General features: G+C 60.9%; 2 protein-coding genes across 2 annotated transcripts in view; both read right to left on the reverse strand.

Moving 5' to 3' along the window:
- Nucleotides 1-4030: 4030 nt before the first annotated feature.
- Nucleotides 4031-4788, reverse strand: LOC117643593 (cuticle protein 16.5-like). The gene is made up of 2 exons (XM_034382563.1): nt 4757-4788; nt 4031-4455 (listed from the first exon to the last, which is right to left on the reverse strand). The coding sequence occupies exons 1-2, from the start codon at nt 4766-4768 to the stop codon at nt 4066-4068; spliced, it is 402 nt and encodes a 133-aa protein (XP_034238454.1). The 5' UTR covers nt 4769-4788; the 3' UTR covers nt 4031-4065.
- Nucleotides 4789-7959: 3171 nt separating this feature from the next.
- Nucleotides 7960-17907, reverse strand: part of LOC117643967 (5-hydroxytryptamine receptor 2A) — a 42812-nt gene continuing 32864 nt past the window's right edge. Inside the window, exons 2-9 of the mRNA XM_034383154.1 lie at nt 11801-12028; nt 11488-11728; nt 9583-9774; nt 9095-9478; nt 8532-8583; nt 8264-8392; nt 8097-8147; nt 7960-8040 (exon numbers count right to left, since the gene is read on the reverse strand). Of these exons, the coding sequence (XP_034239045.1) occupies nt 7960-8040; nt 8097-8147; nt 8264-8392; nt 8532-8583; nt 9095-9478; nt 9583-9774; nt 11488-11728; nt 11801-12028 (1358 nt within the window). The remainder of the gene's footprint in view (nt 8041-8096; nt 8148-8263; nt 8393-8531; nt 8584-9094; nt 9479-9582; nt 9775-11487; nt 11729-11800; nt 12029-17907) is intronic.

Genomic DNA, 17907 nt, shown 5'->3' on the forward strand with positions numbered 1-17907 from the left:
ACTTTCCACCGGATCCTCTTTTTGCGCGGCACTGTGATACCCGGCAAGCGACTACCATCTTCACTTTTCACTCTTTCCCCCCTTTCTTATTTCATAACCGCATTTCCATAATTCCCCCGCCATCTTAACGCGATTAACAATTCAAAAACATTTTGGGGCGGCTTTGCCTTGCCTTGCCTCTCGGCGTGTCACGGCGGTGAAACAACAACTTAGGACGAAAAGTCCATTTCGCTCGGCGCGCTCGGCGTGGGCGGGTCCCGGCCGATCTCGGCCCCCTTTTAGCAACATTCACTGGTCCGGCGAAAAGAAAAGAAGTATCGGTAAGAAAAGAACGGCCCTGCCAATACCCGCTTCTCTGAAAGGGTGAGTTACATCGGGAGTCGCCGACTCAGAGAGTAGCGATTCCTTTTTCCGGCGGCAGACTGTACCAAACTCCCCGCGCCACTGAGACACATCGGAAGCACGCCGAGCGCGGGCCTCAGGACGACTATGCACCGCCAGCCACGCTCTTACCACTAATTTATCAATCGGAATTCATTCGGAAGAGCTGTTTCTGAGATGGCATTTCAGATGCGGCTATCCCCCAACCCTCCTCCCCCACCCACAAACAACACCCTCATGCGCGCGCGCGCACACACACACGCACACACACACACACACACACACAGGCGCACGCGCGCACCAGCCAAGCGCCGCAATATAAGTGCTGTATACTGCGTCCTCCCCCACGTCGCGAGGCGTATCCCCGCGATTCGATGCGCTCCTCGCGTGGCGGGGCGGGGCGGGGCGGGGCGGGGCGGGGCGGGGCGGGGTGGGGTGGGGCGGGCTGATGTAATGCACGGCGGCGCCTCGTCGCGCCCTTCCCGGCCCTCCCAGGCCCCTCCAGGCCCTTCCGGCCAATTCAAAGAGCAGGACGTAAGGAACCCTTTGACAACGTCATGAAATGTCGATGGGCCCTGCACTAATGAGCCCGTTGTGCGGAGACAAAAGGGGCTAAAACTCGCGGCGCCGCGCAGCCGCGTACACAGTGTAGTGGCGTGTATGGCGGATACAGTGTAAGTTGGCCGTTTTTGCGGCCGTATTGTCCGCAGACGTGAATGCCGTAAATGAAGCCGGAGCCGCGCGGTGCTGCCGCCGCCGTGGCCGAGGCCGTGGCGCCTTGGACGTGGCCCAGACCGTGGCCCAGACCGTGGCCCAGACCGTGGCCCAGACCGTGGCCCAGGACGTGGCCCAGCCAGCCCTTTTGGCGGCGCCCTCAATGGCCCCCTTCTTAGTGAGAGGTCCCCGCCAAGGGACCCTCGTCAATGTAAAGGCAACCGGGTCCTTTTACCTGTCGGCCACTCTTGCCCCCGCGTATGGCACGTCGCGTCGCCAAGGCTCCGCGGTATTGCCGCAGCGACTTGTCGCACAGCGGTGCACCCACGCCCCCGGAGCCGCCCCCGGAGCCGCCGCCCGCCATCCGGGCGGCTTTAAACGTCTCGGGATGGCCGCGCGCAGTTTATGGAAAGGCAGCCGCCAGGGATTATCCCAAATTATGACCCGGATATAATTTACGCACGCGAGAGGGGTGGCGGGGCGGGCGCCGGGGCGGGGCGGGGCGGGGCGGGGCGGGGCGGGGCGCGGACATGCGGACGGGCGCGGCGATCAGACAGCGAGCCGGGCCGGGGCGGGCGACCGGGACGACGGGGACGTCGGGGAGGCACGGCCATCTCCCCTCGCCGCGCTCGGCGCGCTCGCCGCGTTCGACGCGCACGTGCCGGGGAATTGACGAGTCCGCCAAGAGGGTCGCGGACGGGCGGGACGCGCGGGACGGCGATACTCCCCAAGAGCCAGGCCGTTTACTGTGGAGTGGAGCACTGCGGCCGAGGCGGGGCGAGGCGGAGCGGGGCGAGGCAAGGCACTCTCAAGGCCGACGGAGAGGCCCGAGGCCCGGGCTGGCGGCGGCAGAGTGCATGTCACACTGTTGTGTGTTTACTGGGCACGGCGTGCTGACGTGTGTGTGTGAGTGCGCCCTAGCCTAGCCGGCCCGCCCCGGCCAGGCGGACTGCCTTCAAACAGCTCGTGCCACTTTTAACGCTCTACAACGGCTGACCGCGCGCCGCTCGCCGCGACGGCCGACGCCACCGCGGCACCACCTCAAACTTCCATAAAACAAATTAACGGCCGTAATACGCGGAGACGCTTAGGCCGGCCTCCCTTAAGCGAGTCTTGCTGTGTTCATGCATTATTCATCTGTTGAGCGTCGCTGGCCGCCGCGACCGTGCGCTGCAGCCAGCCTTCAGCCAGCCTTCAGCCAGCCTTCAGCCATCACCTCCAAGCTCCGGCCAGGCCCGGCGAGCCCGGTCGACTCATTGGGGAATGAGAAAATGTCAAAAGTGGTTGTAATCCGTTTAGCCGGGCCAGAAGGGCCAGGAGCTCGGCCACTATCTCTGCCAGGCCAGCCTCGGCACGTCGGCGAAAGGGGGAGGGGTGGGGGTGTGGTGTGGCGGTGGCGGCGGAGAGCCGGCCCCAGCCGCACGATAGGTAGCGAGCTACGACAGACGGATCAAACTGCCCTGTAGCAGTGCAGCAGAACTCTAGACGAAACCAAGAACCGCCGACGTAGATTCGAAGCGTGCGACCTATCGAGGGCGATCGAGGCTGTCATGGTGTGGCTGTGTTCTCACGCACAGTCCGTTTTTCTGCCCCGCCTGGTTGCAGCATTGCCCGGCTCTGCCCGGCTTTGCGCGGCTTTGCCACCGTCCCTGACTGACCGCACTCGTCACGAGGTTATGCGGAATGGAAGGGCCCTCTGTGCGCCGCAGCTGCCGCAGCTGGCCCAGTAGGGCGTGAACGAGCTGTAACGAGGTTAGTGGGAGCTGTGCAGGGCTGTGCGGGGCTGCGAAGGGCTGCGTGCAATCGGCTATCGGTGGCAAAACAATTACGCGCGCGCCGTTTGAAGCTGCAGACTGCTTCCGAAGCGTCGCTTCGTCGCTCCGTCCCTGTCGCACGCGTCGCACGCAAGGGACGCTCGGTCGGGGAGCGAGAGAGACAGAGCGACGCTACGCTGGGAGGCGCTCGCACGCGGCGAATAGTGGCGGAGGGAGCGCTCCACAGTGAGCCAGAAGACCGGTGGAGGCGGCCAAAACTCTAGACGCGTTTTGAGCTCCAGCGTCGCTATATGGGACTCGAACCGAACGTGTAACCCCACCAATGGATTCCTCGTTCGGAGAGCAATCCATTGGTGGGGTCGCACGTTCGGTTCGAGTCCCATTTAGCGACTCTGGAGCTCAAAACGCGTCTTGAGTTTTGGCGACCTCCACCGGTCTTCTGGCCCACTGTGTGCTCTGCTCCCGCCAACACCGAGTCGGCCTCGGGCTAGCTGAAATATTCGCGAGAAGTACCCGGAAGCTGTGGCGGCGTGAGACCAGAGTCCAGGTTTAATCTCGCTGATGGGGTGCTCATTCAGGTTCATTGGGAATGGGAACTCCAAACTCGTCCGGGCAGGATTAGCAAAAGACGTTGGTACCCCGCGCGACTGTACAGAGTCGCTCGGACCGAAAGTAGTGCCGCTGGAGGCGCGGGGTAGCGACGCGGCACGGCGTGGCACGGCGTGTGGGGCACAAGGCACACAGCGGCGCGTGGCGGTGGCGGGCAGGCCACTGTTTTTTCGCTCTCCGGCCCCCCGTATTTGCGCGGGGCTTGTTTCCATTCGAGAGGGGCTTGTCGGAAGAAGGCCTGACGGACTCCCCACGGGCAGTTTCATGCCCGCGCGAGCGTGGCGGCCGGAGTGAGTGCTCGCGTCCGCTTTTAGGTAGGCCCTGCCGGCCGTGCACACACTCTCATTTAATTTCCAGGCCACAAGAACGAGAAAGGACTCGTCCTAGAAGAAGCGAAGGTATGGTTGGTTAGGTTGGGCATATCTCTGCCCAACCTAACCAACCATAGCTTCGCTTCTTCTAGGATGAGTCCTTCCGCCCTTCCAACCGCCCTTCCTTGTTTGGCTGTGTTCGGATCGGGACCACATTACATCAAATAGATAAGGCAAAACTGTTTTTCCAAAAATAATTTATTGAGCCTTTTAGATTAGTAGATGGTGTGGGCCAGAGGAGCACCGTAGGCCAGGGCGCCGGGGGCGGCGTAGGCCACGGCGGGGGCGGAGTAGGCCACGGCGCTGGGGGCGGCGTAGGACACAGCGGGGGCGGAGTAGGCCACGGCGGGGGCGGAGTAGGCCACGGCGGGGGCGGCGTGGATCACGTCGGTCTCGAGGTGCACCTGGGGGGCGGTGTAGGCGACGGTCTTGACGGGCACGGGCACCTGTCGGTACTGGAGCTCGGTCTCGGTGACGACGTGGGGCTGCTTGACGACGGTCAGCTCGCTGGGGCCGTACTGCACCTTGGGCAGCAGGGGGGCGCCGGCGAGGAGGCCGGGCGCGGGGGCGGCGGCAGCCACGGCCAAGACGGCGGCGAGAACGCACTGGCGGAAGGGCACAAACCAGGTCAACGAGCGCCAAAATACACGAAAATCCAACGGCACGCAGTCAAAGCCAGGAGCGGCGCCACCACGGACCGGCGGCCCAGCGCGTTCGGACTGGAACTCTGGCGCATAGTTTGGCCCCACCCAAACGAAACATCTCGTTTTTCGGGAATGCAGTGTTTCCTGCATTGCGCAGCTTTCAACAGTGGCGCGGCCGAGTTGAAATCTACAGCGGTCGCGGCTGGGACTAGGCTGGGACTAAGGCCTGCTGGGGCCGGGGTAGGCCGGGCGGGGTACTCACCAGGACCTTCATGATGGTGTTGCTGGAGTGCCGGGAAGACAGCGAGTACCCCAGCCGGCCGGCGCCGGGCTTTTATACCCACGCGGAAGAGCGACCGGGCGGCGGCCCACGGCGGCCCACGGCGTGCCACGCCTCGCCTGCAGGACCAACAAGACCAAAAGGATGAAAGGATGCGGCGGGACCACGCCCGACAGTGGCGTGGTCGTCCTGCGACATTGCCGCCGCGCGGCGCGACGTGCGGGCATCGGGATTCCTCACCCCGGCCGTCGTAAACGATCGCGGTGTCATATTTCGGTAACGATCCGACTATCAAATCGAGGTTCACTGGACTGTGCCGCCAGCCGGCTCATCCCGTCGCCCTGTCTCTCTCGCGCCCTGCGGCCCTGCGGGACACGCCGTGAGTGCGAGAGAGACAGAGCGACGACTCTTCATATTGCTGCGGCCCGCATCGCACGCCCGCCGCTGTAAAAAGAGTATTTAATTGTTTTTATCCAAGTGGCTGAGTGCTGTGGCCGCTGCAAAGCCGTGGCGGAGTGAACGGCCGGCCATCCGGGGGTAGGCAACCCGTCCTCCCAGTGGCGCGGCGCGGCGCCCAGCCCGCATCATCTAGCGCGTCACGTCCTGCGAAGAGTGCCGATCGGCGATCGGTCGGGCAGTCCGGTCGGGGCGGCGGGGCGGCACACCACTGCCAGAGTGTCAAAGTCATTGAACTGGAACCAGTCGGCACGTCCGGCGGACCCGAGACGACACAATAGTCCTAGAACAGGCCGTCGCGAAAGTAGGGCCGAAAGCACCGCGGCCGCAGCCGGCAGGGCAGAGCCGGGCAGAGCGAGGGGCACTGCCCCCGGCCCGGCGCGGCCAACCCCCGGCCGCTGTCTCTCTCGCACTCACGCGCCGGTCTGGAGGCCGGAGGGCCGCGAGGGAGACAGAGCGGCACTAAGCCGGCGGCCTCATCCAGGCCGATTACCCGTCTCAAATTGAACGGCTTCAGGAGACGCGGGGGCGTAAATCCGCGGCGATCAAACAGAGGCATCCAGTCCAGCAGCGCGTAGCAGCGCCACCACTGGGGCCGCGGCACAGTGGGCCAGAAGACCGGTGGAGGCGGCCAAAGCCCTAGGCGCATTTTGTGCTCGAGAGTCGCTAAATGGGACTCGAACCGAACGTGTGACCCCACCAATGGATTACTCTCCGAACGAGGAATCCATTGGTGGGGTCACACGTTCAGTTCGAGGCCTGTTCAGCGGCTTTGGAGCTCTAAACGCGTCTAGGGTTTTGTCCGCCTCCACCGGTCTTCTGGCCCACTGTGCGGGGCGTGGGAAAGTGGTGGGCAACCTGGAGTGCTTGGGCTGGGATGACGCCCGTGGCGGAAAAGGGCAACGAACGCAGAGTAGTCGATACCCCGCGTCCGTTATGTTTTATTCTTGTCTTCAGAAGTTTGCATTGAGTGTCGAGCGGACGTTTGCTCTGTTTCCTTGCGCCGACTGCTGGAAGAAGAAGACGGCACTGACCAGGCCGCTGCTTTTCTGCGCGGCAGTCCAGGCTACCCGACGGACACCGCGTCGCCGCCGCAGCGGCGCAGGGCGCAGCGCATCGGCGTCCCAAACTTTTGCCGCAGTCGGATGATTGATCTGCTCGGACCGCGGCTCTCCTGCAGTTTCGTTCCGGAAGAACGCTGCGTCGCTCCGTCTCTCTCGCACCCGAACGGGGCGCCCCCTGAGTGTGTGTGAGAGAGAGAGAGAGAGAGAGAGAGAGAGAGAGAGAGAGAGAGAGAGAGAGAGAGAGAGAGAGAGAGAGAGAGAGAGAGAGACAGACAGACAGACAGACAGACAGACAGACAGACAGACAGACAGACAGACAGAAGCGACGAAAACTCTCGTTCGGAATGAGCGCGCTGGTGGGGGCGTGGAGATGGCAAGAGTGAAATAGTGGTGTGCCTTTCACGAGTGAGGTGTTTGGCGCTCGACCTTGGCAATGGCCGCGCTTGCCGCGCTCGGTGGGGGGAGGGGGGGGAAGGGGGAGGAATCACGGACCGAGATGAGATGGGACGCGATCCGCGCGGTCCAGCAGAGCCGGGCGGAGCCGGGCGACCTTGCAGCCAGGCGAGGGGAGGGGCGGGGCGGCCCGGGAGAGCAGGGAAGCAAATAGTGAGAGTGGCACGGGATTCGATCCCGGGACCCGGGCCGCAGCGAGGTGTTATTATTTCGGAGCGCCGCGATGACGCCATCGGCAGTGACGTCACTCCGATGATTACGATGCCGGGCTTGGCCAATGAGAGCAGAGAAATCCACTCGGCTGCGTTAGGGAATTGTTTAAGGATGTGGAGGAGGTGAACGGATGGACCCCACGTAAATGCATAGAAAATCAGCACACCGCTTCGTCGAGAATGTTTGTCAGCATGCTCACATTTCTCACACTGGCGCAGGCGGCAATGCTGCTTTGCTTTCATTGATCGTTCGCATTAATTCTCGAACGCCATTAAATTTGTTTCTGGGATCTTACAGAGATACTCCGCTCCGCTCCAGCACAAACCATCAGCACTACACCCTGCCAGCAGCGCCGCGCCGGTCGTCCGCGCGGGGTATCGCCGGCTGCGTGTAGTGTCTGGTTTCGCCGACAGAGCGCGCCACAGACGTGTCAACATCGCCCGCCCTTCCCGCCTCTCAAGACGCGACCGGTACGAACGAACCTGCTTCCAGTTTTTGCATTTTTTTATGGTGTGACAAGCTGTCTCGACATTTCTTCTTGAATCTCAGTGGAAGATGTTAAAACTCCCACTGTATGAGGTGCCGACTGTGCAGTGGCATGCCCAACCGTCACCCGTCTGCCTACGTCGCCGTGGAAAATAGAGGTTATGTTTTCGTAGAATTTTGAGTTTACCGAGGGTACTGTGACTTTCTCGTCATGGCAACTTATGTTTATTTAAAATTTCGGTTTTAATAACGCCTCTGTGGCTTGCCATCGCATTCAAATTACTGTCACTTTGTTGGCATGACCTCAAAGTCATAATCGTGTTGACGGACCTCGGATAACGGTGGATTCCATGTTTCTTTTTGATTTTGCCATAGGGGACTCATTATACTAGAAGTTCACTGAAAGAATACATACAGGTTTACTTTCTTTATTCACACGGAGTTTTGACTAGTTGTAAGCATGAATTGTTTAACACACATTTATCTACTTTTGGCTCGGGGAGAATGCAGCAGTCAGTCCAAATCAGTTTGGCTACAGACAAAAACAGTTCTGGAGGATTGCAAGATCACGTAGTAACTAACATTAGGACAGGTCTAGTGGAAGAAAGCCACATCAGACGTTAAAGCTTTATGGCACTACTTTTATGTACGATGGATGCAAAATGCAGACAATAAATGCTTCTATAAACACTAATTATTCTCTAAAACAACCATATGTATGACTTAGGGGAATGTAACATACATTGATAGTAACACACAAAGATAAAACTCTCAATGCATTTTGAGATCAAAATTAAATAATGTACAATATGAATACTTTTTTCATTTCATGCTTCTTGAGGCAGCGCTGTGAGACTATGGAATGATTTGACAAATGGTACTTTGTCAACCTATGCCATTCTCTCCTTACAAGACCCCTTTCATTTCTTAAATGTGAAATTCTATACTGCGACATATAAAAAAATAAATAGAGTTATTGTATCTCATTGTTATTTGGAAACAGTACAGGTACAAACAAAAACATTGATCGTTGAAAACACATGAACACACTAAATCACTATTCTTTTTTGCACATGGTCATGTACCATTATGAACATGCGTTTCTTCATGAAAGAAATGGTTAGATATAATTTGTACCTATTCACAAACAGACACAAAATCCATCAAAAACAGATTACGTACAAAACAGTACACATGATTCCACAGTGTGAGCAGAAGATTAACACTAGTCGCCATCAACGAACCCCCCGCTCGGCCTGCCAAGTTGGAATGTAGCGTCACTTTCTAACTTTTTGGGGAGTGATTGGGGTGATTGTCACAGGGGAAGTGGTGGTGGATGGGGAACCACGGTTTGGCAAGGCGCTTTTGAGTACAGTCACCCACGCGGGCCAGGCCGGGCACAGCCTTCTAGACCACGCTGTCGTCGATGCTGTAGTTGCTGGGGTAGTGCGAGGGCGAGGGCGTTCGCACGCACAGCGTGGCCGCCGTGGAGGACGAGGGCAGGGACATGGACATGGACAGCGGGATGGTGGAGCACGGCGTGCTGCCAGGGTCGCCGCCGTCCGCGCTGTCCGTGCCCGCCGAGCTGGCGGCGCGCCCCGAACTGCCGCTCGGGCCGGGCACGCCGGGCACGCCGCTGGTGCTGGGCCCGGGGCCGAAGTTGAGCCCCGGCGTGGACGCCGCGGTGCGCGTGTCCGTGACGGACCGGTAGCGCGGCGGCCGAGACACGCGGCTGCACCTGCACGTCAGCAGGCGGATGAAGGCCGCCCGGAAGGTGCGGTTGAAGACCGTGTAGATGATGGGGTTGATGGTGGACGACACGTAGCCCAGCCACAGGCACGTGTCGATGACGTGGTGCGGGACGCGCTTCTGGCACGACGGGCAGATGGCGAACACGATGTTGAGCAGGAAGAAGGGGGCCCAGCACAGCACGAACGTGAAGAACACGAGCCCCAGCACCTTGGACGCCTTCTGCTCGGTGGCCACCGCGTTGAGCGCCAGCGTCTGCCGCTTGCTGCGGTTCTGCAAGAACCTGTCGGCAGAGGGTGCATTGTGAGACAAACCGTGAGGCGATACCCCGCGCGCGGAGGCTGCGGCACATGGGGTAGCGACGCGTAGCGACGGGCTGTGGCTTACTTGAGGTTGAGGGTGGAGGGCGTCACGTTGAGGCGGAGGTTGCGGCGGTTCTTGCGACCGCCGGCCTGCTCCGAGGCGTTCTCGTTCCTCTTGGCCAGCGCCAGGCCCAGCGCGATGGCCGTGCCCCCGGGGCTGCCCGGCGTGGGCCCGCGCATGTACTCGCTCAGCTCCGGCTGCGACGTGCTGTGAGGCCTGCCAACCAAAAGCAAGGACATTAAACCGTTGTCCGAACCAGCCGCTCTGTCTCTCTCGCACCCTTACGGGACGCGCCTGGAGTGCGAGAGAGACAGGGCGTTGTGCGCCGCAGTCGGCCGCAGCGGGGCGACTGTCCCGCCGGGCATGCGTGCCCAGCCTGTGGCCTAACCTCCGCGCCACAGGCGCTCGGACGCGGGGCGCCGGTCGGGCCGTGGGGCCTGGGCTGGGCCTGGGCCCCTCGCTCTGGCCGGGCCGTGGGGCCGGGGGGCTAGCCGGGCCGGGCCGGGCCGCACTTCGGGGAGCCTCCGAGAAGGCCGACCTTTCATGTTGGCGCGCTGGCGCTGGCCGCGGCTGTCCGTCTGACCGACGACTCCCTCGGAAGTGCCTTGCCCGGCCCTTGGCCCGGCCGGCCGCCAAGCAGGACGAAATGAAGAGCGACTTTCGCGGCCTTTGTGCATTGGAACGCCGCGGAACGCCCAGGGCCGCGGGGCGGGGCGGGGCGGGGCGGGGCGGGGCGGGGCAGGGGCGCGCAAGTTCTGCAGCGCGCTGCAAGGCTCACTCAGTTCGGCGACTGCTTGCGATTCGTTCCGGCGGCCCGGCGGCCCGGCCCGGCAGGAGTTAGCCGTCGCTCTTTTCCGGCCAGGGTCCGACCGGAAGGCCGGAAGACTGAAAGTCCAGATCTGGCAGCTCCGGGAATTCAAACCGGAGCGGGGACGTTTGTTCTTCTAGTTTGGTGCAGCGCTGAATCGAAGATGAAGAATCGCGGAAGGCGCCCCCCCTCCCCCTTCCCGGGGGCGTCGGAAGCTCGGCGACAAGGATGAATGGAGCGGCGCGGCAAACTCTTCGAAATAAGGGAGATATGGGCCGTGTCCGCCGTGGCGCGCCATGCAGATGACCGAACGGGCGCTCCTCGCCAAGACCGCCGACAGGGCCACAGTCACGCTCCTGTTGACGTGCACGCCGACGAAGCACGGCGAAGCTTGGCGGGGACATCGGGAGCTCCCGCGAGGCTCTTTGCCTTGCAGTGCCCCGCCTCTCTCGCAACGCGACGCCCCACGAGTAGTGCGAGAGAGACAGAGCAACGACAGCATGCTGCACTAGAGGTGCTGCGGCGTGGGCCTGATCGGCTCCAAGTCCCGCCCGGGGCCGGGCCGGCCGGGTCACGCGGTGCCTATCTGGCCCTTCTATCCGATGCCCCGACCCGCGCTTGCCGCCACAGTGCCCGGCCCGGCCTGGGCCCGGCCTGGGCCCGGCCCGCGGCGAGGTGCCTTTCGGTCTGACAGGGGAAAAATGTCGTGTTGCGGCGGTTCGAACCCGCACTCCTGGCCGTGGCGTGCCGTGGCGGTGGACAGGTCCTTTGGAAGGGCGGGTTGGGTCCCACAGTGGGCCTGAAGACCGGTGGAGGCGGCCAAAACTCTGGACGCGTTTTGAGCTGAAGAGTCGCTGAATGGGACTCGAACCGAACGTGTGACCCCACCAATGGATTCCTCGTTCGGAGAGCAATCCATTGGTGGGGTCAGACGCTCGGTTCGAGTCCCATTCAGCGACTCTTCAGCTCAAAACGCGTCCAGAGTTTTGGCCGCCTCCACCGGTCTTCTGGCCCACTGTGGGTCGGTCGCCTCGTGTGGCCCACTTCAGTATCCACTACGCCCACTCGAGGCTAACATTGCCGCTGATCTGGTCGTCTCTCGCAACGGCGTGCTCGCTCACCTGGCCGGCCGGCGCTTGACGGCGGCGAAGCGGCCCCCCAGCCGGCCCCAGTGGTCCGTGTCGGGGTGCTCGACGGCGAAGCGCGCCTTCTTCCGCAGCAGCTGCACCGTCAGCACGTACGTGACCACCATGGTCACCATGGGGATGTAGAAGGCCACCAGCGAGCCGAACACGAAGAAGGCACGGTTGTTGATGACGCACTCGCCCTCCCTGGGCATGATGTTGTCCGGGTTGACCGCGCCTGCGAACATCTGCCGTGAGAAAACGGGACTTGTTCGATTCGTTGTTCCTGGGGATTGGAACGACCCGCTACCCAGCACGGTGATGGAACTCGAGATGAGCATGGCCAGGATCCAGACGAGGGAGATCTTGAGGGCCACCATCCGCTTGGTGGAGTAGGCCCTCCTCGTCTTGAGCGGGTTCCGGATGCCCAGGTAGCGGCCCAGCGAGATGAAGCACATGTGCAGGATGGAGGCGGAGCAGGCCAGCACGTCGCACGTGGCGTAGATGTTGCACCAGACGACGCCCAGCGGCCAGTAGCCTGCAACAGGAAAACGGCCGAGCGGTTAGCGAGTCAGCGCCCCGACCGAAAGGTCGCGGGTTCGACGCCACCTGCCTGCCCGTCTATTTACCGCGCCTCATGAAAGCGGGCGCTCGATTAGTGAATAGCGGAGGTACACAATACGCCCCGGCTGGCGTGCAGGCAGAGGCAGGCGGGGCGGGGCGCTACAATGCAGTAATTGTCTCTCGTTGAGACAAGCAGAACAGACGGCCTGAAACGGGGCGGCGTCTACGCTGTTAATGTGCGGGCGAGTCGCGGCGCGGCGCCTTGTCAATCCGCTTGGAGCCTCTCCAAGAAATGGGACTCGTTGGCGCCGGAGCCGCCACGCCCCGCAACGCCCCGCAACGCCCGGCAATGCCCCGATCGAAACGGAGCATCTTTTCCGACACACACGAGGCGAAGGCTGCCGCGGAGGGAGGCGCTGTCCAGGCCACTGTGTGCTGTACTGTCTGCAATAGACTTGCCCCGTCGCTACCCCTCGCGCGGGGGACTCCCAGCGCCGGCCTTATGGACTGGCTCAGCGCGGGGGGTAGCGACAGGGCGCCGTTTCTTTGGCCGGGACAGGGTGGATAATGGGACGCACACGGCGAAAATAAAAGCAGCGGAGGGCGGTCAGCGGCCGTCGCCAGTATTCCGAACGTCGCTCTGTCTCTCTCGCACCCCTTGGGGGTGCCTCGTGAGTGCGAGGGAGACAATGCAGGCGACACGCTGGCCGGCGCCACCGGTCTGTCTCTCCCTTTCCGGCAGTGTGTCCCCCGGCCTCGGCCACGGCCGCGTCACGCTCGGCTCGGCCTGTCGGCGCGGCGGCCACCGAGTCTTTTCGATTCCAATAAGGAGCACCCCAAATCTCCTTATGTCGACGAGGCTGTATCGAGGTAGCCCCCGGCCGTGCCGCCGGCCAGCCCAGCCCAGCCCAGGCCAGCCTCTATCCCCGGCCCTCATTGCGAGTGGACGGCTTGAGCTGAGCTGCAGCCCACGTTGGGAATATCTTGGCCATGGCGGGGTCTTCTTTTTCGGAGAATGACGCGCAACCAAGACGGCCAAGCTACACATTTGCTATGATGTTTCGTCTGTCCGACCACAAACGTCACAATTCTCTGTTTTTCCAACGGGCGACAGCACCTTCATATAAACAGGGACGCTGCAAATTGGGCGCAACTGGCGGCCGCGCCCGGCCACGTCATCAAAGCGACGACAGCGGCTAGACGATAGTAATTAGCTTAGTCATGTCAAAGGCCCGGCGTGGTCCGGCGGGGCTGGAGGGGCCTGGAGGGAAGTCCCGCCTCGCGTCCGCGGCACGTAACGCGATATGGTGACCGCCCATGGGGGACCGTGGCAAACGCGGGCAACACTGAAATGAGTTTCGACAGTTTGCTTTCTCGAATCATCTGTGCGGAAAAAGAGAAACACGCAGACGCAACGGCCGCCCAAAGTCGCCTCAAAATACAAAGTTCAGACATCCGTCTTTATTTTGACCGAATTTGCAGCGCCGCTGCTCCCCACCGAGTGTTGCAAATCGCTTAGATCCTCGGGCTGCTGGCTCTTGCGACGACTCTGGCGGGGCGGGCCCGGGGCGGACGGGCGGTGCACTGTCAGCGAGCGGGCGGGGCCTGGCGGGGCCCGGCGGGCTGCCCCTGCTGGCCTCAATCAGGCGACGCTGCTATTATTCAGCCCCTCGTCAGACTGCCTTTCACTGGCCTCACCTGCCAGGCCGCCGGGCCCCCGGGCCGGCCGGGCCCCGAGCCCGGGGCACCTGCTGGGCCCGAGCGAGCCGCACCGGGCCGCACCGGGCTCAGGGGGCCCGGCCCCGCCCTGAATGCAGCCACCCTTCCAGGCCCCATTGCCCTCGAGACTCCTGCCTTATTCATGTGTACAGCTCATGCTAACTTCATACCACTTAGCGCGAAATCGCCAAGATGTGGACGACGCGGTCCTCCCGCCGCGCCGCGTCGTTCGCGAGTCGCTCTGTCTCTCTCGCACTCGTCTGGGCGGGCCGCGGGCCGCAGGGGTGCGAGAGAGACAGTCGTCGAGACGGGCTGCACAATGCGGGGATTATTATTTGCCTGCAAAGCCCTGGTCGGCTCAACGCGGAAGGAAACCATATTCCCCAGACGGCGGCTCGTTCAGTTTATCCCGTCCTGGATGAAAAAAATTAGCAAAAAATTGGGGTTGAAATGGCGCCGCGCCCAGAATGTTTTCATTCGGTTTTAATCCAAAACGCGACACGGGCGAGCAAACGTGAAACCAATTATTTTCGCTCGCGTAATCAAAAACGGCCCGAGGGAAAGTGAGGTGGGTACTGTAGATGAGTTGAAATGCCAGGAGGCGGCCCAAGCAAACACCGGGTCAAAGTGAAAGAGAGACTAGAAATAGAAAACTTGGAAGACAAAGAAAGGGGAATGAAGCCCGGTCGGCGATTCGAAAGCAATTCCGTGCACTGCTGGATGAGTAATTGGGGGACTCGGTCAGGCAGGACGGCCGCTGGCTTCATGCAGATGAATGCAAATTTTCGTTTGATGTCCTTTTTTTTGCGTCTCTCGGCCTCACTGCCCTGCTCGGCTTCGAGTGTACACATTACAGCGGTTAGGCCAAGAAAAAGGAGTAGAGCAGGCCGCGGGCTCAAAGAGAGGACTGCCTCCCACCCCCACCCCCTTCCGCACACCAAATCGGAGTAGATCTCAGCAGGACTTGATTTCTGTCGCCAATCCAATTCTCGCCGGCGAGACCCTCGGGCCATGTAGTCCGTCTGTCTAGCAGCATGGACCTATCATTATGGACCAGACAACCAAAAAACAGTTTGCTTCTTATTTTTTTGGGCGGTATGCGTTTTTATCGCGGTGGAAAATTTCGCGCATACGTTCTATTCGCTTTTAAAATTTCGTACGAATTTGTGTATGGTTTTTAAAAATATGGTAAATGGTGGGTCAATGAGTGCATTTGGAAAGCCTTAAATGAAATAAAATCAATTTCCTGCAACTTTCTTCTTTTTTTTTTGACTGGCGGTGCCATAAATTTGGCGTGAAAGGTCTCCCGGACCCGACTGGCTGCAGGCCCCGTCGGGCCCCGTCGCACAATGACTGCCGACGTACAATACGCGCGGGTCAGGCCGCGCCGCGCCGCCCAGGCCGACTGGCAGTCTGAGGCACTGGAAGTCTGGCAGGGCGGCGGATCTTCAAGGGGCTCTCCTCTCCAGTGCGCCCTCCCGAGCCACAATAGCAATGGCAGCCTCTCCCCTTCGTTTCGACGCGTCACTCTGTTGGTAAAAACGCGCCTCGCATTACCGTTGGTATTTGTCAAAGCCGCGGCCGCGCACGCCCTCGCCGTCCCACGGCGGACGCCCCTCCCCATACCCCGCCCCGTCCAGAACGTCGCGAGCCAGACGAAGTCGGCGTGGCCCGGTCGGGGTCATTGCAGACCTGCCGGTCTCTCTCTCTCTCTCTCTCTCTCTCTCTCTCTCTCTCTCTCTCTCTCTCTCTCTCTCTCTCTCTCACTCTCTCCGGAAGCAGTCCGCCGCTGGCGCTGCTCGCGGCGGTTCCCAGCGCTTGCCTGCCACCCTTCCGCGGATCGCTGCCGGTATTTCAAAGTTGCCGCCAAAAGCAGTGCTGGCCGGGCGGCGCGTTCCCATTGGCTGGCCGCCATGCTTCGCCACGCCGGGCGTGACGCGGCCGACGTGGCCGACGCGGCGCCAAGAGGTGTCCGCGAGCAGTGCCGGAAAAAGGAGGGGGTGGAAGTAAACAGGCAATGCATCACCCGACATGGGGCACGGTGGCAGCACTGGCTGGCGGGGCTGGCGGGGCTGGCAGAGCTGGCAGCCAGCGCGGCTCAAAGCGACAACGAGCTCATTAGCGAGCGAGCCTCCAGGCTGGAGACTCCAGCAGCCGGCAGCATTCACGAGGAGCATCAGCTGCGGAGCGGCGCTGTCCGAAACTCAAATAAAAACGGGGTTAAGATAAATCTTTTTAAGCGGCTCCGATGACGAGCGCGCATTTGACGGGCGTTTTTCGCGCGCCCAGCCCAGCGGGGCCCAGCCTGCCGCGCCGTGGCGAGCCGCAGATGGCGCTGGCAGTGTACCCGCAGCGCGGCGGACGATCTAAGCGGAGTGTCTATCTCTTTCGCGCCCCGACGGTGTGCCCCTCGGAAGGGAGAGCGACAGGCGACAAAAGTTGCCCCCGCGACGAACCGAACCGGGTGAGTCAACTGCAGCGCGGCCTGCCTGGGCTTGCCCGCGGTCTGCGCGCGGATTGGCCAGAATCAATATTGAGGCAAGTACAGTCGGCGCTTGTTAAGCGCGGAATCGGCGGTTAAGCCCCTCAGGCCGTGGTGCCGGCCGTGGTGCCGGCCGTGCCGGGGTAAGCCTGCACGCCGCCATGAGCCAGCGCGCTCTCGGGCCGATCCCTCTTCGATCCTCTGTGCGATCTTCGTCATGCGAGCTGCGCGGCCCGGCACGGCCCGGCACGGCCCGGCACGGCCCGGCACGGCCCGGCACGGCCACAATTCAAAGAGCAGAGCTCTCGCAATGCTCCTGCAGTGCTCTCCAGAGAAGTTGTTTTCGACTCGTGTCATGGCGTCGAAAAGTCGCGTTTTCAGTTCTAGAGTCGCTAAGCAGGGCTCGAACCGCGCGTGTGACCCCACCAATTCACTGAAAACGTAATGGTCGGACACATAGCCAAATTATGGCGTGACAAAAAGTCACGCCATAATTTGGCGAGACACGAAATTCACGCCGAAAAACGGCGTGACATGTGAGTCACACCCTCATTTGGCGTGAATGACATCGCGTTTTATGAGACAAGTCACGCCAAAAAGCGGCATGACAAGAAATTCACGCCAATTTTTGGCGTGAATTTTCGAGTCACGCCGATTTTTGGCGTGACTTTTCTGTCATGCCGTTTAATGGCGTGACACTTAATTCACGCCTCTGCAGCGGCACGAAGTCACGCCGATAGATTTTCAGTGAATGGATTCCCCATTCGGAGAGCAGTCCATTGGTGGGGTCACTCGTCCGGTTCGAGTCTCATTTAGCGACGCTGGAGCTCAAAACGCGTCCGGGACTCTGACCGCCTCCACCGGTCTTCTGGCCCACTGTAACCCGGCTGAGCAGTGCGTAACCCGCTCAACCTGTCCCTCTCGCACAATACCGGAACTCCCTTCGAGTGTGTGTGTGTGTGTGTGTGAGAGAGAGAGAGACAGAGAGAGAGAGAGAGAGAGAGAAGGCGACGCGAAAGCACTGTTGGGAATAGCTCTACTGCGCGCGCGGTTCAGGAGGGCAGGGGATTCACAGTAGGTTTAGCAGCCCAGCCATCCTCGCCCTTGCCCCGGCGGCCCCGGCGGCCCTGGCGGCCCTGGCGGCCCTAGCGCTTGCGCCCAGCCACGCGCTGCAGCCCTTACTTTGAGGGCCACAGCGCGTGACCAAGTGCCGCGAGGCCGCGAGGTAAGCCAAGCGCCAGCAGCAGCCGGACTCAAAGCGCCCCTGTCCCAGCTCTTGACATAATTGTTTCCTTGAAAGAAGACCACAAGGAGCTTAGAAAACAGCAAATTAGACCGAGAGAAACAAAACGCTTTACCCTGGGAACAAGAAGAGGGACCGCGTCGTCGCACAAATGTGGCGGCAAAAAGACTGCGGTCGTACACGAGCGGCGTAACACCGTCACCGCAATGTGCTCCCATTAAATCCCATTCTCGTTTCAAATAAACTTGCAGAAAAATACATCTCATTATTTAAAAAAATGACATTTCATTCTTTCATTCTTTTAAATAAAAGCTAGATGACTCCTCTTGTAGTTGTAGCTTTAGGTATGTTTTTAAGTAAAGGCATTATCTGCTAAAAAAACCGTATGCGGCAAATCAAAAACCGTATG

The sequence above is a fragment of the Thrips palmi genome, unplaced genomic scaffold (assembly GCF_012932325.1).
Source record: "Thrips palmi isolate BJ-2018 unplaced genomic scaffold, TpBJ-2018v1 HiC_scaffold_17, whole genome shotgun sequence".
Classification (NCBI taxonomy): Eukaryota; Metazoa; Arthropoda; class Insecta; order Thysanoptera; family Thripidae; genus Thrips; species Thrips palmi.